Below are 21,862 nucleotides of genomic sequence, written 5' to 3'. Positions count from 1 at the left end.
TCTTTAATGGCTCTAGGAGATGCTTCCAGTTGAGGCTCAGGTAGGCTGGGCAGCAGCTGAGGGGAAGAGAAAGCACAGGAGTCATGCTTCCTTGATGGATGGATGGATGGATGGATTACATTTCTACCCTGCAACAAAATTCTCCAAAGGGGCACAAACCCTGGATGAGCACCTGGAACCCCGTGGAATCTTGCTACCACTCGGCAGAGACTAGGGGTGGCGGCCAACTTCTGTAACACACACACACATCACATCTGTGGGATGTGAAACACAAGAGCAGTCAAGTACAACATTCCTAGAGTGAACATGTTTACACACGGGGAGGAATGTTTGTCCAGCCGGCAAGTAAACTTCCTGTTTCCTTCTGGGCTGGGACAGACTTCCTCTGCATGTGACTAGAGGTGGGCGTGGCCTCACCTGTGCAGGTAACGACAAAAGCACAGGGCAGCCATCTCTCTCTATTTGACTATATGCATTGAAGAAGCAACATCTGCTTAGCCAAAGATGCCCTCTTGGCTTCCAGCCAAGAGAGGAACAAGGGACTGTCTTCTTATGAGATAGTTTCTAGGTATATGTTACTTTTCTAAGCTAAGTCTGCCTTCTGGGATCCTATTGTGAACAGAATGATATGTGAGTAAACTCTTTTTATACTTTTATAGAAGACTGTGTCGTGTCTTATCTTTTATGATGGATTAAGGGGGAAATACCAGAACTTTAGTGAGCCTGAGCAAACGCATCCGCTGCAAGTTTGAAAAGGGGAATGTTATTCATGGTTTATTCATGGGGATTCGAACCACCAACCTTCTGATCGGCAAGTCCTAGGCTCTGTACAAATATATTAGCCCTGCAGGAGCCAGAAAGACTCTTCTATTGGTTTCAAGATAAACAATTGCAATATACAAATAACACACTAGAAAGCGTGATGGCAAGCTGCGGGTCATTATTTTCTTTTCACGTGGATTGCTCCCTCCGTCGCAACAAATTGCAGCGCAGAAGCAGACCTGGCCCTCGCTCTGACATTTCTTACCCCTGGTGTGCAGGACTCCTCAGTGGGCCAAGGGTGTGGCTCAGGTGCAGAGTGAATCTGCTGTTGGACCGGCAGCGACTGGGAAGGTGTTGGGGAGCTGGTCCCAGCCGGCAGGCTCCTCTCCTTCAGCCTGGGGGGTGGCAGAGGACTGGTGGGTGCCTGTTTCTTGGCCACAGGCCGATGCTCATGGAACGACACCGCGTAGGCCAGCCTCCCACAATGCATGGCCAGGTCATCGCTGCCCACCCGAAGCAACACCATGATGTCACCATAGCGGTACAGGTCCTCGTCTCTGCTGGCAAAGAGATTCATCCGGGGCTGGTTGGTGCGGGGGTAGATGGCGAAGAAAGCTTCCCCGGCCCGGACACTGGTTCTCAGCGAGGAACCGCGAAGGCGCAGAGCTTCTATTCGCAGCCGGGCGTCGTGGTTTTTGTCATTTTTGCAGAAGCCTGGGTGGGTGGAGAGGGGAGAGCCCAGCGCAAACAGCTGTTAAATTGAGGTAACATGCAAGCCATCCGTAGCGAATCCAACCCCTTACAGTGGTGCCCCGCAAGACGAATGCCTCGCAAGACGGAAAACCCGCTAGACGAAAGGGTTTTCCGTTTTTGAGCTGCTTCGCAAGACGAATTTCCCTATGGGCTTGCTTCGCAAGACGGAAATGTCTTGCGAGTGTTCCAATTTTTTTTCGCTTCCCCCCCCTTTTTCTAAGCTAAGCTGCTAATAGCCTTTTAGCCGCTAAGCCGCTAAGCCTTTAATAGCCGCTAATCCGCTAAACCGCTAATAGCGCTAATCCGCTAAGCTGCTAATAGGGTTGCTTCGCAAGACGAAAAAACCGCTAGACGAAGAGACTCGCGGAACGGATTATTTTCGTCTTGCGAGGCACCACTGTACCTCCAAAAAATAGTGCAGCAGACTCACCCCACTCACTGCCCCCTATCAAATTAATAATAATGATGATGATGATGATGATTTATTATTTATATCCCGCCCATCTGGCTGGGTTTCCCCAGCCACTCGGGGCGGCTTCCAACAGAACACTAAAATACAATAACCTATTAAACATTAAAAGCTTCCCTAAACAGGGCTGCTTTCAGATGTCTTCTAAAAGTTTGGTAGTTATTTTTCTCTTTGACATCTGGTGGGAGGGTCTTCCACAGGGTGGGAGCCACTACCGAGAAGGCCCTTTGCCTGGTTCCCTGTAACTTGGCTTCTCGCAGGGAGGGAACCGCCAGAAGGCCCTCGGGGCTGGACCTCAGTGTCTGGGCGGAACGATGGAGGTGGAGACGGACAGGGCTTTTTTCCTGGGGGGACGCAGGGGGACGCATACCCCTAAACATTTTGTGAATCTAAGCTTGGCCTCATTGAGGGGCAGTACTTCAATATGAGTAAGAAAATGAGAGTAGCCCTGAACATTTTTTTTGGGGGGGGGGGGAAAGCACTGCCTACAGATATCAGGCAGGCGCCTCCTAAAAACATTTTTCATCCAGGCAAGGCTGCTCAGATGTTTAGAAAGTTGACACGAGTCTTAAGACTCAGCTATACAGCTGCAAATAAAACGTTTGAAGTGTGTTGTAAAGCACATTATGTAAATATGACACTAGATGGCAATGGTGAGCTATGGAAAATTCAATATATTTTTTTCAAAACTTTTTTTTAAAAAAGCAATTTCGCAACATTTTTATGTGTCTGGATTCCACCCGAATCTGTTTCTAGTCTATTTTAACTTTTCAATCATCTTAAACCATCATTACATTTTCGTAGTGATAATTTCAGTGCTTTATCTTTTTTGTAAACTGCTTTGTATAAATTTTACTAAATGAGTAAATGTTTTAAAAGGGACATCAAAGGTCGTCCAGTCCACCCCCTGCCCGTGCAGGAATCTCACTACTGTGGCATTGGGTTAGGGTGAGATCTGATCCTCCTGATCTCTCCTAGGTGGCGAAGGACTCATCCATGTTCTTCCTGCTTCCCATCCACCCTGACTTCTTACCTCTGGGCAAGGTAAAAAGGAACTGCCTCTTCTCAAACGCATAGACTTCATTCAGGTTGCTTTGCTCGACAATGTCGGTCGTGGCCGTGTTGGTGTAAAGGGGGTCCCCCTCGTTCACCCGCAGTTGCACCCCAGCGCCAGATCCCTCCAGCAGTGGATTCTCCACCGTGAGCCTCAGAGCGTACCTCCCGGCCTCATTGAACTGCACGCTCACTAGCTCAAAGTCCAAGTCTAGGACCTTCTCCTCGGCCTTCAGCCGCAACTTCTGCAAAGTCACAGGGACGCGGGGCTCCGCTGCCTTGCCAGCCATGGCTCGCCAAAGCCGCAGGACGGAAAATGTCAGCGTGGCCGTGAGGAATCCAGAGACTGCTAGCGGTCGCTTGGATATGGCCCACTAATAATTCTGCCTCTGTGATCCTCCATGGATCAGTCCTTCCTTTGACCATGTAGACGGCACCGTCATTGAGGAGCTGCTGTTGTCTCATGTGGGGCAGATACCATCAGCAAGGGCTGCCACAGCTCGGCGAAAGGGGCTTTCTCCAAAGCAGATTTCCTCTATTGCCTCAAACAGGGCCCAACATTTCCTCCAAAACACCCGGTTTCCTTCTCCATGTGCTTCATGCTCCACGCTGCATCCACAGCCCATTCACCAAAAACTTGTGCATTCAGGGAAAAGAAAAAACACAATGCCACCCCCTGGCTGGGGAGCAGTTTAAGAAAGCAGTTGCTCCTTCAGCAGCCGTGAAAAGCTCTCTGCAATTGGAGCCACTGAAAAGAAGACACCTGTCCAACAAATTTCATAGGTGGGAGATGGCAGAGAGAAGTTTGTTTGGATGGAGCCTTGGCAACTCAGTGCAGAAGTGTCGCTTGCCTTCAGGTAAACAATGGTTGTAGTGCGTAGCAAGCAAGGGTGGGGCCAGCGAGATATCCAAGATTTAAAAAATCAGTGTACACACAGAGCAGCTACTAAATCTAGTACGGCTCATAACTTTATTTCATTCTTACATTATGTAGAAAGCCAGAGAACCCACTCAGTGTTAAAGCTTAACACTATTGTAATTTGCTATTTTAATTTGCATGGGTATTTTGCTGCTGTCATTTTTTATTGAGAGAGGGGATATGTGTCTGGGAGGAGAAGAGCTGAGGAGAGGAGAGGGGTCCTAATTGCAGCGGTTCAGGGTAGGGGGAGTTAAGGTGTGGGAGGTGGGCAGGCCAGATAAGGAGCACACAGCTCTGGGTCGTGTGCCAGCCCCTCCTCTAACCTGAAGAGTCCTTCCAGTAGCACCTTAAAAAGCTCATACCAAGAACTAACTTAGTTGGTCTTTAACTCTTTCTCAAGCTCTGGGAGGAAGACCTTTCATTGCCTACAGACAGCCACCCAATCTTAAACAACTCCTAACCCACAATAATACTACAACCAGACTTAACACGGACACTGGCACCAGAGCCTGCAATAAACCCAGATGCCAACTTTGCTGCCACATACACCCGGACAACACCATTACTGGCCCCAACAACATCACACATACCATCTCGGGACTATTTAATTGCTCATCGTCTAACATTGTGTATGCCATCAAATGCCAACAGTGTCCTTCAGCTCTCTATATTGGACAAACAGGCCAAACCTTACGCCAAAGAATAAACAGACATAAATCTGACATCAAGAATCACAAAACAGAGAAACCAGTAGGAGAACACTTCAATCTCCCAGGACATTCTATACAAGATCTCAAAGTAGCTGTTTTACTACAAAGGAATTTCAGAAATAGACTGGAAAGAGAAGCTGCTGAATTGCAACTCATTACCAAACTCAAAACCATGGAGAGACCTGGTCTGAACAGAGACATTGGATTCTTATCTCATTATACATGACTAAGCCATTTTTCACCTTCTCACCCCTTGCCTTTTCCTGTAAGACCTATTGCAGTCGTTAAGAGTCGTCAACAGGCTCATCTCAGCAATCTGCCAATCACCCATTCCCACCACCCTTCTGAGTAATACCCCTCCCCACCTTCTCACTATATAGAAGGATCTGGCAACTTCTTTTTCAGTGTATCTGAAGAAGTGTGCATGCACACGAAGCTCATACCAAGAACTTAGTTGGTCTTTAAGGTGCTACTGGAAGGAATTTTTTTATTTTGACTATGGCAGACCAACACGGCTACCTATCTGTAACTGGAGAGTCCTGTTTGTCTATATCCTTCTGAAATTGTGGCACCCAATTAGAAGGGCTCAAGGATGTGGACAAGGTGCTCAGATCAGTCAGGGTGACCACTTGTATTCTGGACCCTTGTCCCTCTTGGCTGATAAAAACTAGCAGGGAGAGGACAGCCAGCTGGGCCAGGGAGGTGGTTAATGCCTGCCTGCAAGAGAGGGTGCTCCCTGCCTGCTTGAAGGAGGCAGTGGTAAGAAACCACCCCGGATTTGGAAAAATCTAAGCAATTACCAGCCAATTGCCCATCTCCCCTTCTTGGCGAAGATCCTTAAATGGCAGGTCATGGACCAAATCCAGGTGCCTTTGAATTTACTGTGTTAAAGGTGCTACTTATGTTAAAGTTACTATGTTAAAGGTAAAGGTAAAGGACCCCTGACAGTTAAGTCCAGTCGCGAATGGCTCTGGGGTTGCGGTGCTCATCTCGCTTTACTGGCCGAGGGAGCCGACATTTGTCCGCAGACAGTTTTTCCAGGTCATGTGGCCAGCATGACTAAGCCGCTTCTGGTGAACCAGAGCAGTGCACGGAAATGCCGTTTACCTTCCCGCCGGAGTGGTACCTATTTATCTACTTGCACTTTGACGTGCTTTCGAACTGCTAGGTTGGCAGGAGCTGGGACCGAGCAACAGGAGCTCACCCTGTCGCAGGGATTCGAACCGCAAACCTTCTGATCGGCAAGTCCTAGGCTCTGTGATTTAACCCACAGCTCCACCCACGTCCCTCGTTTATATGCTAATAGTGGTCTAAATCACTGTCTTTTCTCAGCCTAACCCACCTCACAGGGTTGTTGTGCGGATTAAATGAGGAGAAGGAGGACCATGAGCTCCTTGAAGGAAGAGATGGACTATAAACGCAGTAAATAAATAAGTGAATGAATAACTCCCTCCACACTCACAACACTTTTAGGCCAGAGGAATTAAGAATAGAACAGAGGGATGGACAAAATCCTTGTGGGCAGAAGGGCTTCTCTGCTGCCTTCCTAGACCAGCCGTGGAGGAGGAGAATCACAGGGCTGCTTGTTTTCAATTTTCTGATCCCTGGGCTGGCCCCCAGCCAAGCCCTTTTAGCCGTGAAGGGGATAAAGTTCTTTGCCTGGAGGAGATCCTTCACTCTCTGCCCGCCAGCTGAACTTTGCCTCCCAAGTGTGCTTCCCTGGGCTGCATCTCTCCTGGGATCCCCTGGTCAGATGAGGGGAGACTTGGGCTCAGCTGGGCTTTGCAGAGCTCCCTTGCCTCTCAAGGCTGAACCCCAGGCAATGAGCTCTTAAGGAAAACAGGTTCCAAGGGGGCACCTCTGGGGAGGAAGGGGGAAATCAGCAGATTTTGCATGTCTTTGAACAATCTGGACTCCTCTCATCAAGTTGTTGTGTCTACCTCCTGGGGAGAAGTTAGCCTTCTCTCTCTGCTAGCCTGCCTTTGGAGATCTTGATTGCAAACAAGGTAATATTCTGTTTTACCTGCTGTGCCTTCAAACCATCTTATTTCCTTTACCAATGAACTTTGGGCTGGCCATGTGTTAAACGGTTAGCCTTTTTAAAAAAAGCCGCAAAAAAAGTTCTATGTAACCACCGTACTGAACAGTAACGTTTAAAATCCCCAATTATTCAACCTGTGGGGATTGTTGTATAAAGAAAGCTGGCCGTTTTCTTTCTTATGAAAGCAGCGTTCCTGGTGATCCAAAGTACAAAAGTTTTGTTTTCAAATCCTCTTTAGATTTTGTCTTAATTAGAACCAGGAAGTATTATATGAATTCTTTCCTGTTAAGAAGTCTCTCTCTCTCTCTCTCTCTCTCTCTCTCTCTCTCTCTCTCTCTCTCTCTGTGTGTGTGTGTGTGTGTGTGTGTGAGAGAGAGAGAGAGAGAGAGAGAGAGAGAGAGAGAGAGAAAATAAAACAAGAATTGTAACTTTTCCTGTTCAGTACAATTTAATTTCTGGAGTTCCTGAGTTTTTCTCTTACGCATTTGCTGGGGTTTACGTGTAGTTGCTGGAATTTAAATCTTCAAACACATTAAAAATTGGATGCTTTGTTTTGAGCTCTGCCAATTTCCACTTAACCCCAAGCTGTCATTATCAATATGACTACTCTCCAGAGTAAAGTTTCAAAGGCATTCAGGAATATTTATGGGAAAGTTGCAGGAAGCTTTCGCTTGAACAAAGACATGTTCATTGGCAGGACTTCAAAACAGGTGAAGCATCTGATTTTAACATGGGCTTGTTTTCTTGTATTAAAAAAGAATTGTTTATGATGCTTGTATTTCAGATTTGCTAACCAATACAAAGTGGATACAAATTATATTGTAATGTATTTTTTTAAAATAAAACGAGCTCCTCAGTCACTGTGATTTCCTCCATTTCCCATTCATCCCAATGGAAGCTTCCACCCCCGCCCCAATGCAAAGGGGGGCCTGATCTGAATCCGAACCTTGGCATGAGAGGTTGGGGGCTTTAACTCTTTGTCGCCCCTGTTGTGGTCCTGATCCATATTGGGCCCCTGCACTTGCTATTTGCAGCAGCTTCTATTGGAGCGAATGGGGAAAGGAGTACTTTATTATTATCTGTTAGATTTCTTCCCTTTCACCTGAAGGTCTCAGGGCTGTTTACAACCACAGAAAATCAACTGAGATAATTTACAATCAAACAATAGTGTGAGTCTCAAATATCAAAGGCAGGGCACATCACTGTTAGGGGATGTAAGAGCAAAAGGCTAAATGCTCCACATTTGCAATTTACTTTCAAAAAACCTATTCATGCATTTAGCAATTGTGTGGATGGTGTCTCATCTAATTCCATTCTAAATCTGTATTTTTATCTCTCTCGTGTTACTCTGCATTTACTCTGGGCCCTCTGGAGCCAGAGCTTTATTATTATTATTATTATTATTATTATTGTGTGTTCAGGGTTGAAGCACAGACAGCCTTTGCCAGTGGCCGTGGTTTTGTTAAGCAACCTCCTTGTCCAGGAAGGGCTGAACTCCAAACTCTCTTCCTACTCTGGACAGGACTCCCACCCAGCAGAGATTAAACCCGAATCACTGTGGGAAGGCTGTGATTCTTGTTTGGTTGACCTCTCCTCTTGGTGGGGGGGGGGGCTGAAGATTAGCGAACCAGCCTTCATCACCCACCCTGTCCATTCCTTTGAAGTACCCTAAGCTTATTCCAAGCCTTCCCTCTGCACCCAGAGGTTAAACTAAGCCTTGATGCAAAGCCTCCAACATTTCTCTGATGAAAATAAGGGCATCCTATTCCATAATAACACTAATATTAATAATACTAATACTACTACTAATAATATTTTTATTTATTTTTATTTACACCCCACCCATCTGGGGCTGGTTGCCCCAGCCACTCTGGGCAGCTTCCAACATACACATGCACACATACACAAGAAAAACCATTTAGAAGACTTCTTTATACAGGGCTGCCTTCAGATAGGGTTGCCATATTTCAAGGAGTGAAAATCCGGACAGAAAAGTTGTTGAGATTCTTTTGGAAAAGTTGTTGAGCTATTTTTAAGGGAAATCTCCAGAAACAACACTGCCGACATGGGTTGCCATACATGCGGATTTTCCTGGATGTCAGCAATTTACGCTCACACGCTGTTTCCGACAGCTGATTGCCAGATATGTCCAGGAAATTCTTGTATAGTTGTATAGTTTACCTATCTGTATAGTTACCTATCCTTGGCTTGAGGGGGGCATAACCGAGGTCAGCTCACAGCCATTGATGAATTTTTGCTAAATAAACAGTGAGGGCTGCACTAATCTCTATGACAACAACAACGAGATGATACAGAGATGGTTGATTTGAATGGGCAGGTTATGGCAAGACTTTTCCTCTGCAATGTGGATGGCAAGCCGCAGTCCAACAGGTAAACCTTTTCCCAATATGAGGATGCAGTTCTCTCTTTTTTTTCAAAAAATTTTTATTCATTTTATAACACAACTAAACAACACAAACAGAAAAACAAACAATACAAACAAATTCTTGTCTTATTTTTTCTAAACATTGTTAGATGAGCTTCCCCAAGTCCCCCCATCTGATTTTCATTTTACCTCATCTTTAGCAGTTTACATATATCATAATTTTTAACCATTTTTTTATCATGCTTACTTTTACCATAAAAATCTTCACATTTTATCACTTACAAATAATACTATTTTAAAATGCACTATCTTCTAAAATTTAAATATTAACATATTTTTCACATATTCTTTAAACTTCTTCCAATCTTCTTCCAGCGTCTCTTCTCTCTGGTCTCGGATTCTCCCAGTCAGTTTGGCAAGTTCCATATAGTCTACCGTCTTCATCTGCCATAATATGACGATGCAGTTCTGAGGGGGTGAGGAGGAATTGGGCTTTTTTGCTTGGCCTGCTAGCCCTGTTCTCAGAGTGGCTGTGGGAAACCAGCCAGCAGGACCCAAATGCAAGAACCACCCCCCACCGGTGGAATTCAGACACATTGCTGCCTCCCACTGCAAAGACAGAGCATGGCCATTGCGGATGGGAGTCATCCATAGCCCTCTTCTCCATTCATTTGTCCAATTGTCTTTTAAAGCCATCTAGGTTGCTGCGCATCACTGCCTAGTTCCATAGCTTAACTATGCACTGCTTGAAGAAGTGCTTCTACTACTTCTGGCCTGGGCCCCCTGAAATGTTGTTTGGCCTTTGGGCCTCTGCTCTGTCAGAATTTCAGGCTTCCTTCTTTCCCAGCTGAAATATACTCGGAGTCGAAAGTGGATTTCATGCTCTTTATTCAGCTCATAGTGGTGAGGAGGAATGGAAGTTCCCCCACAATATCTGTTTTATATACATTATTTACACCATGGGCTGCATGTGATTGGCTAATTCCGGGGTTCTCCTGTAGGCCAATCAGGTTGTGGATTCACTTCCACCTAGAGCTGGATTAGGTGGCTCCTGCGGACCAATCATACTGCTGCATTGTTCTAGGACCAATCAGACTGCTGCATTCTGAATCCTATTGTTCTAGGACCAATCAGACTGCTGCATTCTGAATCCTATTGTTCTAGGACCAATCAGATTGCTGCATTTTGGATCCTATTTTTCTAGGACCAATCAGATTGCTGCATTTTGGATCCTATTTTTCTAGGACCAATCAGACTGCTGCATTTTGGATCCTATTCAACTCAGTACGTAACACCAGCCCTACCTGGAGATGCCAGAGATTGAGCCTCCATCAATCTGCGCGTAAAGCATGAGCTCTGCCACCAACAGGGCCGGCCCACCCATGTGGCAAGGTGAGGCAACTGCCTCAGGCACCATAATTCACCAAGGCAGCAGATCCCCATGTCCATTCTTCTTCCCTCCCTTGTTCCTGATGTAGATCTTCCCTCACCCCTTCTTCTCTGCCGGGGAAGCTGGTGCCATGCTTCTCCACCCCCAGCCCCAGCTCCCAGGAGCAGTGAGATAAGGGACAAGGCCTTTTTGACACGAGGAAATAGCAGCAGATAATGGCCAAGGCTCCAATACCACAAGAACACAGAGATAGGGCCCTATTGCAACAACATGCTCTTAACAGGAAGCTTCCCAGACTCAGACAGGCTGCAAAACTGCTGTTTGCAATATGATTCATTATTGAATCATATTGATGGTGACAGCCTCCTTTTACTGAGGTTGGGGCAGCGTGATGACCTCCAGATGTAATTGGACTGCAGCTGCAACATCATCCCTGACCATTGGCTGTCGTTGCCGGGCTGATGGGAGTCGGAACTGAACATCTGGAGAACATCACACCAGCTGCTCTTAATCTGGGTCAGGCGAGCAAGGTGTTAGGCTGGCAAGGCTTTGCAGCCCTGTTCAGTCATCCAATGGCTTTGGGAGCCACTGATTCAACTAGGCTTGCTCCTCCTGCCCACCTTTCACCTGTTCAGCAGGAGAAGATGCCAAGAAGACTCCACTAGTGGTGATGCTTTCATCTTCAAGCAATTCTTGATCAACCTTCATGAACCCAGCAGGGCATAATGCTTGTTCGTTTGGGTCTCATATAAGCCACTGTTCTTTGCCCCCCACCCCATTTGTTAGACTCTTGAAAACATCTCAGTCACAGGGAAGAAAGCTGTTTAAATCAAGAGTTTTGTTTACCTGTGCCCCTCCAACCAATTGTCAGGAATGAGTTGGAATCATTCAGCATCTGGAGGGCTACAGGTTAGCTGCCTCTAGTTGAAGCATAGATTTGGAGCATCCTTTTATGTTAGATGCAGCTGTGACAGTTTGGAATATATTGGATTTTTGCAGCCCAGTTAAATGGTGGATGGGGCCTGTGAGTCATCTCTTCACTCTCTACCTGAACTTGCCTCATATGAGATCTGAGAAGGGCCATAGCTTGGTGGCAGAGAACAGAAGGTCCCAGACAGGAGAGACTGCTGTCTGAAACTGCCTTTGGTGGGAAATATGGAGCCAGATGGACAAATGGTCTGACTGCTTTCAGGCAACTTCCCACATGGCTGTATTTTTTAGGCACTCCAGTCAGCCCGGACAATGTAGGGCCATCTATTTCCCACTTCAGGTCTAGTTTTCAGGCTACTGTGTGGATTTGTGGTGCTACCACAACACCACAGCAGCTCAAAATGCTCAAACTGATGTGCAGCCAGTTGCAGATGAAAGCTAGAACTTCCTGGATTCTCAAACAGCTGCCGGGTACTCAGAACAAACATTTGGTTACAGTCAGTACTTATGGAGGGACGTGGGTGGCGCTGTGGGTTAAACCACAGAGCCTAGGACTTGCCGATCAGAAGGTCGGTGGTTCGAATCCCTGCGACCGGGTGAGCTCCCATTGTTCGGTCCCTGCTCCTGCCAACCTAGCAGTTTGACCCGGAAGCTGTACACCGGCTCCCTCGGCCAATAAAGCGAGATGAGCGCCGCAACCCCAGAGTCGGCCACGACTGGACCTAATGGTCAGGGGTCCCTTTACCTTTTTACTTATGGAAGTATAATATATCTGATTGAACGCATCTGTTAATTTCTGGCCCTCCCTTGGAATTGCTGGCACATAGCCGTGGTGAGTCTGAGACCCTGTCCTCACTGAGATGTAAAACCTGTGTCTGGGGCCCCCCACCTCAGATGGCAAACAGGTACCAGCAGGATGCTTCCATCTGAAGAAGAAAATAAAAATCCATGCATGAATTGGATTCTTCTTTCTGCCTCTTTTTAATTTGCCGGCAGCAAATTTTTTCCTCAGGTTGTTTCCCTGGAGAGAGGGAGAGAGAGAGTGGGGTGAGGGTAAAGGACAGAGAATTTGGGCACAGAAGAGTGTGGCTTGATCTGTATTAAGTCTGCAAAGCACCATGTAGCCAGACCAGGAGAACAAAGCTGTCCTGTGTGTACACAAAGCCCCAGGTCCACCTTTCAGTTGCAACAGGTGCTGCTGGAACTGAATAGCCTTGCATCTTGCCTTAATAATCCCTCGCACGTTTGCAGCTGCCTTTAGCTCTTCCAAAGCGGGTCAGGTTGCCTTCTGAGACACTTTGCCAAATCCCCCCTCCGCATCCTGGAATGGGAACTAGTTGGTATGTAGGCAGGGGAGAACAAGACTCAGCTTTCCTTGGGGTGGAGTGCAGAAGTAGTCCCACCTACCTTGCAGGGTTATTGTAGGATAAAGTGGAGGGGGGGCATTAAGTGATTTTGAGCTCTTTGCAGGAAGGAGGAGTGTGTGAGAGTTTTCTTTTGTTTTTAAAGGGTGAGGTGTTGATTGCTGAGCTGCATTCTGGTCCTTCGTACATTTCTGTAGATATATTGATTTTGTATACCTACCAACCTACCTACCTACCTACCTACTCTGGAACTTACTGCAATGGCTGTTATCATTTGAACGTCAACAAAATACTCTTTGGAGGTTCCTTAATTCATATGAACTACTCCTGGAAAACTTTTCTGCTAGAGAAGGGTAGCTACTTTAAACACGCTGCCTTAAAAAAGAGGAGGAAGATTGGCATAGAATTTGCATCTGCTTTGATGTATAAATGAAGCTTCAGATTTAAGTAGATTTAAATACAAGCCCTCTTGCCCCAGGGAGCGAGACGGGGAGCTGCCTGTCTGCCCAGCCTGCCTTCCAGGGGCAAACTGCAGGTGGGGCTCTCCAAGGCCCTTGATTTATTTTCTTATGGATCTGTATCACTGAACTGGGCATGAAACAGACAGCCCTTCAGTTAGAGGAAGCCTTCAAACAGACTAGGATGGTCCTCTGTAAATCAGGACATGTGGCCACCCCAAAACGGATCAAAATATTGGAAGCAAGTGGACCAGTTCATGGAGGAGACAGTTATTGGCAGCTACTAGCCACAATGGTAAAGGGACGTGGGTGGCGCTGTGGGTTAAACCACAGAGCCTAGGACTTGCTGATCAGAAGGTTGGCGGTTCGAATCCCCGCGACGGGGTGAGTTCCCGTTTCTTAGTCCCTGCTCCTGCCAACCATCAAAGTGCAAGTAGATAAATAGGTACCACTCTGGTGGGAAGGTAAACGGTGTTTCCGTGCGCTGCTCTGGTTCGCCAGAAGCGGCTTAGTCACGCTGGCCACATGACCCGGAAGCTGTACGCCGGCTCCCTCGGTCAGTAAAGCGAGTTGAGTGCCGCAACCCCAGAATCGGCCACGACTGGACCTAATGGTTAGGGGTCCCTTTACCTTTACCTAGCCACATCCATAGCTGAATGTCACAGTGCGTTTTCTGGAAACCACAGAAGGGGAGAGGGCCCTTGTGCTCGGATCCTGCTTGAGCAATGGACCAGATGGACCGTTGGCCTGATTCAGCAGGCTCCTCTTACGTTCTCAGATCTAGGGAATGTGGCCAGTTTGTCAATGAAACGTCTTGTTATATGGCGCCCCCTCCTCACAAATCTCTGAGCGGTGCAAGAGTCCAGGGGTATCAGTCGCACTTCTCGGGGACTGTGTTTACTTTAGGACAACGAGACACAGAAGTCTGTGGCATCTTTATGATCTATGGTTCATTTACACATCTATGCAGCCTGAGTCTGGATGGAGAGTGTGTGGAGCATTCACATCCCAAGAGGGTCCTGTTTCTTCCCATTGCTGCAGCCCCAGATTCCAAGAGACCCCCAATATCACGTGTGCTCTGCCCGCCTCCCGCCCACGCTTGCAAAATGGACCCTGTTTCTGTTTGCTTAGATTCACTTGCCAGTCTTACTCAGAACAAACCCTTTGAAGTGAATGGAGCCGACTAACTTAGGTTCATTAATTTCAGTGGGTCTACTCTGAGTCAGACATGTTTTAACAATGGCAGCCACCATCCAGGCTGACTTGCAAGCCCAGATTCCTGACTCAGCTGAGCTACCTTCTTGTTGCAACTCCTGCGCGAAGTTCAGTTGAATTGAATTAACTCCCTCTAAAAGAAATCAAAAAGCTGTTCTTGAGTCAGATCTCTTATCGTTTTTATTAAAAGCCACATGCAATATGCTCTCATTGCACTCTCTGCTCCTCCATCCCCTCCCACCCCTCAAACACTTCCCAATTCACTGTTGCGCTATTCATTTTGGCGAAAGGCAAAATGCTCTCTGGGGAGTGATGGATAGTGGGAAATGAAGAATACGCAGGGGCTTTATTGCAGCCATCAATCTCTTCCCTCGCAGTCCCGATCAAAGCCTTTGCTTTCCCAGGCAGAGGTTAGGCAGAGGAGCAAAGGGATCGAGTTTCGGGCAAACGCAGGGCGGAGTGTGGACTCCATGCTGGGAGAGCAAGCAAGAATTTGGCTCTCGCAAGGCGGTCACTGTGAGATGCCCCATTCATGCTTGGCATGGTCTGTGGGGAGACAAGGGGACCGTACAGATGGGAATGTGGTGGCTTGGATCCCTCTGGTCCAGAGGGTGAAGGTGTAGACCAGGCACCCCCAACCTGTGGCCCTCCAGATGTTTTGGCCTACAATTCCCATGATCCCTGGCTAACAGGACCAGTGGTCAGGGATGATGGGAATTGTAGTCCAAAACATCTGGAGGGCCAAAGGTTGGGGATGCCTGGTGTAGATTCTGGCTCTGAATGTGCCACCAATAGCCTGTGTGACTCCCCCCTCAGAAATTCTGAAATCCTTACTTGTACATCTCCTCTGATTTTGGTGATCCAAATTCATAGAATCATAGAATTGTAGAAGGGATCCCAAGGGTCATCCAGTCTAACCCCCTGCAGTGCAGGAATCCCAGTTAAAACATCCATGGCAGATGGCCACCCAATCTCTGCTTACAATCCTCCAAGGAAAGAGAGTCCATCACCTCCTGAGGGAGGCCATTCCATTGTCAAACAGCTCTCATTCTCAGAAAGTTCTTCCTGGTGTTCTGGACTAGTTAGTGGCTAGTAGCCCTCACAAGCTACACAGTTAAACTATGGAACTTGCTCTCCCTGTGTGATGGCCTGGGACTCGGGCTCAGACTTGGAACCGGAGGAGTCTCGGTCCATACCGGATCCTCTGCCTCAGGTGGCATCGGAACCGTGTCTGGGGCCTGATCCTGAAAAGCCCCGGTCTGCACAGGTTCCCCTGCAACAAGCACCAGCTGGGCCGAGTCAGGGGCCTGAGCCTGCCCTGGCTCCAGATGCGAGGATTACCTTGTTGTCACGTGCAGCTGCTCCACTACCAGTTGGGTCAGGAGAGGCTGAGGTGGCTCCTGGGTCTAGTAAGGTCTGAGAGAAGGAGAGACCTGAGTCCTTGCAGGAGGAGTGCTCGCCTTTGGGCGAGGCAGGGAGGTGAGTCACCGGGGGATCAGGACCGGCTGTTACCCCGTCAGAGATGAAAGGCTGCTGGACCTTGCCCCAGGTTGCGGGAGCAATACTGCTGCTACCCGCCTGTTACCCTGTGCCTGACCTAGCCTGGTTTCCTGCCTTGGCCCTGTTAGACTGACTTCTCGTGGAATCCTTGGATTCGGGACCAGACCTGGACCGCGTTGCTCGGGTTAACCCCCGGGCCCAGCACACCCTAGAAGCAGTGATGGCCACCGACTTGAATGGCTTTAGATGAGGCTGAGACAAATTCATGGAGGAGAGGGCTCTCGGTGGATACCAGTTGCTGTAGACCACGAGAGGGCTGCTCTTGTGGTCAAATCCTGCTTGCTGGTTTCCCTTAGTTGGCCACTGTGAGACCAGGATTTTGGACTAGATGGGCCACTGGCCTGATCCAGCAGGCCAGTCCTTGTGTTCTGATGACGGAGGACCAGTGCTCTAATTGCAGAAGAAACCCATGCCCTTCTTTTGGAACTGGCCTCCTTGTTGTTGTTTAGTCGTTTAGTCGTGCCCGACTCTTCGTGATCCCCTGGACCAGAGCACGCCAGGCACTCCTGTCTTCCACTGCCTCCCGCAGTTTCGTCAAACTCATCTCCGGGTATCATCCACACTGAGCAACATGGACCAGTGACCTGACTCAGTATAAGGCAGCTTCCGGTTGTTGTTGTTTAGTTGTTTAGTCGTGTCCGACTCTTCGTGACCCCCTGGACCAGAGCACGCCAGGCACTCCTCTCTTCCACTGCCTCCCGCAGTTTGGTCAAACTCATGTTTGTAGCTTTGAGAACACTGTCCAACCATCTCGTCCTCCGTCGTCCCCTTCTCCTTGTGCCCTCCATCTTTCCCAACATCAGGGTCTTTTCCAGGGAGTCTTCTCTTCTCATGAGGTGGCCGAAGTATTGGAGCCTCAGCTTCAGGATCTGTCCTTCCAGTGAGCACTCAGGGCTGATTTCCTTCAGAATGGATAGGTTTGATCTTCTTGAAGTCCATGGGACTCTCAAGAGTCTCCCCCAGCACCATAATTCAAAAGCATCAATTCTTTGGCGGCCATCCTCCTTTATGGTCCAGCTCTCACTTCCATACATCACTACTGGGGAAACCATAGCTTTAACTATACAGAACTTTGCCTCCTTAGCTACTGTTTTTTAGAAATGGAGAGTGTGGTTTGGCTGAAACTGGGAGGAGTTGGGACATGGAACCCAAGAAGTGCCCTGTGAATCAGGCCCATGGCCCACTTAGTCCAGTATCCTGTTTCCATGGTGGCCAACCAGATGCCCCCCAGGGGAAGCCCACCACCAGGATCTGAGCCCAAGAGCCCTCTTCCATGAGAATGTAAGAAGAGCCAATTTGCTGAATCCTCTTTTAAAGCCATCTTTAATCATTTTTGCTTCAGCCCCCTCCTCTGCCCTGCTCCCGAGATTCACGTAAACCTCTGTTAAGTAAAGAAAACAATTGGTTTGGTTCATTCTGGGTCTGGCGTTCTCCGCAGTGGAGGGTGGGTGGGCAGGAACCCAATTTAACCTGCCCTTGGATCCTTTTAATCTCCTTGTCTCATGTCACGACCCAGACTCTCCCAAGCGAGGTTTTTATGGCCACGCTCTCTATTCTCCTTTGTTTTCATCAGCTGTTGAAACAGGAGTCACTTGGAGCCAAGTTCTACAGGGTAAAGTGGGAGGGAGAAAGAGGCAGAAGGAGCGAAAGGAAAGAAAGAGTTGAGTCGGATGTGTTGAGCCTCACAGCTGCCAGAGTTGGGCGCAATGGGGCTTTAAACTCAGCAAGTTGACCTGAATCAGCTGCGGGACAGATGCTTAATAAGAAGGGTAAAATCTATAGCTAAGGAAAAAAATCTCACACAACCTCCCCTCCGTTATTCTTTGCATTTATCCTGCCGGACAGAAGCAAACAGGATGTCTTCCCAAGGGCTGGTGACCGACGACCTTTCCATGGATGGCAACTTTGCTTATGACGATAACTGGTATATATATGACCAAAAAGGGGACCAGGATGAGTGAGTATTGCTAATTCATTTGTTTCCCAAGTATGATGTGGGGAATTCAATTCCGTGGGGGGAATCCCAGGTCTGAAATGAATGTGCTCCGAAAACTTCCCCTTCCTTTCAAATTTCAGTTTCCTATCTGCTCAGGATACGCCAGCATTTACTGAATGTTTGGTGCCTTTATGTCCAGCATTGTACTTTATTTGACCACTACATCTCATAGCTGATTTGGGAGGGTGTTTTGAGAGTGTTTTCTTGGGGGACCTGCAATGGCATATGACTACATTTGATTGCCTGACATGTAAAGGTATGTAGTATCTGAGAGATAACATGCAATGGAAGTTAGTATCTTACCTTCATATTCAATGCCCGCCGAAACCATGAGTAGGTGCCAACAGATCTAAAGTACTCAAATTTTCACTGGGGGGAGGGGGAGAATACATTTTGGTGATGTAGCAGCATATTTGCTTTAGGTAGGTCTAAGCCATAATCTGTCTTTCACCACCACCTTGCCACACTCCTTGGCAAAGCTGTTCTTAAAAGTCCCTATGCCAGCATTTTCTGTAATCTATTAATCCTCCTGTAGCCCCATTTATATTACTACTTTATCATGGTCTCCTCCTGGGGCAGAAATCATATAATCGTATGTCATGTCATGTCATGTCATGTCATATCATGTCATATCATATCATATCATCATATCCATATTCTGTATTGTTATTAATGTGTTTTTGGAAGTAGCCTTTTCAGTTCAGCCCCAAAGCAAATTGTATTTTGAGAACTTTCACTCCTCAAATCGAAGGCATTTTGTTGGGGGGGGGGGGGAGTGCATTTCATACAACTGCCCCCCCCTCCGGAATACAGCTTTTTCATTTATTTGTGGCAGCTGTGGCCAGTGATCCATGCAATCTGGTGCTGACGGTGGTTCTGCTCCTTAATGGAGCTCAGGACTGTTCCCTCGCCATCCAGAGTGAGGGCGGGAATCATTCTTTTCTGATCCTGCCCTCACTCGGATATGGTTTTGTGAATGTTTCCTGCATGGCCGCAGTGTCACTTCATTAGCCTAAATACCCACCAAACAGCCTATGAACAAAGTGGTAACATGGGGGGGGGGAAACCCCCCTACAATTAGACATCAGTTTTGATGGATAGATGTGAACTGTAGATTCTATCGGCTTGTATCAGTCTAAAGATTAGCAAATATGGCTTCATATTTGTTTCAATATTCCCATTTCATTTTCATTTATTTTAAAAGCTTATTTTTATTTTTCTTCTGCTGTGGGAGCAACAAAGTCCTCTCTTTCTTTCTTTCTTTCTTTCTTTCTTTCTTTCTTTCTTTTACTGGATTTTTGAAATGATAGGCAAAACAAAAGTTTAATATCACTCTCACAATTAATTTGGTGCCAATAAGAATGCTAAGTCTATGCGATGTTATATAGAGTTTTTCAACAACAAAAAGGGAAATAAAATAATGACCCACAACTACACCACAGGGTCCTTTGTGGGTGCATTTTGTTGACGCCAAAATAGCCCTTTAATGTAGCCGCCAAAGGAAATGGTCTCCAGTAGGACTCCCATTTGTTCCTCTGAACATTTGTTTTGAACCAAATGGGCTCCATTCAGTTTCGTTTTCCACTCGCTCCAAAATGAATGAAAACATAACAAGAGCCTGGCTGGATCAGGCCAGTAGCCCACCTAGTGCAAGGGGCTCAAGGTGACTTACACAGTTCTTCTCCTCCTCCCCGTTTTATCCTTACAACAACCCTGTGCAGTACACTAGGGTAAGAGTGGCCCAATGTTTGGATTTGAGCCCTGCTCTCTCCCAGTCCCAAGTCCAAGACTCTTAACTGCTACACCTAACTGGCTCTTCAGTTGGGCTGTTTGTTTTTCTTTGGGGTTTACTCATTGGTTTGAAACCTTCTGTCAAAGTCAACTGTGATTTTTGATATGAAGATTTAATAAATTCAAATAATGCTGGTTTTTTTTTGTTTTTGTTTAAAAACACAACATGGCATCCTGTTAAGGCTCTCATTTTCTTTAATTATTTTGTTTGTCTCATAATAGTTGATTGCCTTTCAAAGCTGTTTATGGGGCAATTTACATGTTTGTTTTTGTTTAGTTTTGTTTGTAAAATCCACCCTGAATGGGGGGAACCACACAACCTCTAAAACTAATAAACACATTTAAAAAATAATAATCATAAAACAACAGGAACATAGCAACAGGATGAAATAGTGCTGACTTTTCTACAAAATGAAAAACAAGGTGAAATAACACTTCAGGGAGAAAGCATTTATGGGAATCATATAATTGTAGAGCTGGAAGAGACCCTGAGGGATATCTAGTCCAACCTTAGGAATCACAGCTAACCCCAATTTACTCCAAAGCCACAGTGGAAAAAGCCCTGCTTCCTGAAGGATGACAATAATAATAGTTATTATTATTTCTTGTTCTTCCCATGAACTGGATCTGAATGGGCCTGAAGTTGGCATCTTGCTGGATCCATGTGCAACTCCCCAGGGTGGCAAAAAACTGAATTGCACGTGGCAGTTTTTCCAGGGAGCCCTGGGCTCCCTCCTCCCACCCAGACTGGCCTCTTCGTCCTCCGGGACAGGAAGAAGTGTAGGAGGGCTTCCTGTTCCAGTTGAGCCTTGCTTGAGTAACCAGGTCTCCCTGAGTTCCTGTGTGTTCCTATATCCTTAATTCCTGACTTCCCTCCTCGATCCTGACTCCTGGTTTATCCTTTTCCGTTCTGGCCGCTGGCTGGACTGGATTCACAGAACAGCTGCGCAACCACTAGTAAAGGTAAAGGGACCCCTGACCATTAGGTCCAGTCGCAGATGACTCTGGGGTTGTGGCACTCAGCTCGCTTTATTGGCCGAGGGAGCCGGCGTACAGCTTCCAGGTCATGTGGCCAGCATGACTAAGCCGCTTCTGGCAAACCAGAGCAGCGCACAGAAACGCCGCTTACCTTCCTGCCGGAGTGGTACCTGTTTATCTACTTGCACTTTGATGTGCTTTCAAACTGCTAGGTTGGCAGGAGCAGGGACCGAGCAACGGGAGCTCACCCCATTGTGGGGATTCGAACTGCCGACCTTCTGATCGGCAAGTCCTAGGCTCTGTGGTCTAACCCACAGCGCCACCCGCGTCCCGTGCAGCCACTACAGGTGGGCTAAACAGGTTGCAGAATCTTTTACTGGCTTGGATTCAAGAACTAGACCAGAATCACAGCTGAGCCTGAACCAAAAACCGTAGCTTGAAACAGGCGTCAGGAATCACCAGATGTGCAAATGTAGAATGGACTGGCTTAACAGCAGTCCATGCGAAATGGATCTAGGGGTCTTGGTAGACCACAAGCTTAAAGTGAGTCAACTGTGATGCAGCAGCAAAAAGGCCAGTGCCATTCTAGGCTGCATCCACAGAAGTCTAGTGTCCAGATCAAGAGAAAGCGTTGTGCCACTCTATTCTGCCATGGTCAGACCACACCTGGGGTCTTGTGTCCACTTCTGGGCACCCCAGTGTAAGAAGGCTATTGCCAAGCAGGAACATGCGCAGAGCCAGGTGACTGAGATAATAGAGTCTGGAATCCAAGACCTTTTGAGGAACCATTAAGGGAACTGGGGGGACCCGGGTGGCGCTGTGGGTTAAACCACAGAGCCTAGAACTTGCCGATTAGAAGGTTGGTGGTTCGAATTCCCACAACGGGGTGAGCTCCCGTTGCTTGGTCCCTGCTTCTGCCAACCTAGCAGTTCGAAAGCACGAAGTGCAAGTAGATAAATAGGTACCGCTCTGGCGGAAAGGTAAATGGCGTTTCCGTGTGCTGCTCTGGCTTGCCAGAAGCGGCTTAGTCATGCTGGCCACATGACTGACAAGCTGTACACCGGCTCCCTCGGCCAGTAAAGCAAGA

At 47.4% G+C, this 21,862-nt stretch overlaps 2 protein-coding genes across 2 annotated transcripts in view; one reads left to right on the top strand and one right to left on the bottom strand.

The window, feature by feature from the left end:
* Positions 1-213: 213 nt before the first annotated feature.
* On the bottom strand, positions 214-3,817 carry LOC310686657 (coiled-coil domain-containing protein 33-like). Its single transcript, XM_083460637.1, has 3 exons — positions 3,018-3,817; positions 1,028-1,476; positions 214-254 (listed from the first exon to the last, which is right to left on the bottom strand). Exons 1-3 carry the CDS (start codon positions 3,325-3,327, stop codon positions 249-251), a joined length of 765 nt encoding a protein of 254 aa, XP_083316763.1. The 5' UTR covers positions 3,328-3,817; the 3' UTR covers positions 214-248.
* A 2,448-nt stretch (positions 3,818-6,265) lies between these two features.
* The window catches only part of STRA6 (signaling receptor and transporter of retinol STRA6), a 54,996-nt gene continuing 39,399 nt past the window's right edge, over positions 6,266-21,862 (top strand). The window contains exons 1-2 of the mRNA XM_083460491.1: positions 6,266-6,672; positions 17,856-17,967. Of these exons, the coding sequence (XP_083316617.1) occupies positions 17,867-17,967 (101 nt within the window). The 5' untranslated portion in view covers positions 6,266-6,672; positions 17,856-17,866. The remainder of the gene's footprint in view (positions 6,673-17,855; positions 17,968-21,862) is intronic.

Source organism: Podarcis liolepis, assembly GCF_965112155.1.
Source record: "Podarcis liolepis genome assembly, chromosome: 9".
Taxonomy (NCBI): Eukaryota; Metazoa; Chordata; class Lepidosauria; order Squamata; family Lacertidae; genus Podarcis; species Podarcis liolepis.
The sequence above is the reverse complement of the archived record's forward strand: the minus strand, read 5'-3'. Positions and strand labels throughout refer to the sequence as shown.

Coding starts and splice junctions, on each gene's coding strand:
- LOC310686657 (XM_083460637.1), bottom strand. CDS start 3,327: ATGGCTGGCAAGGCAGCGGAGCCCCGCGTCCCTGTGACTTTGCAGAAG. Junction 1,477..3,017: donor CCTTTTTACCTTGCCCAGAG/GTAAGAAGTCAG, acceptor CCACCCACCCAG/GCTTCTGCAAAAATGACAAA.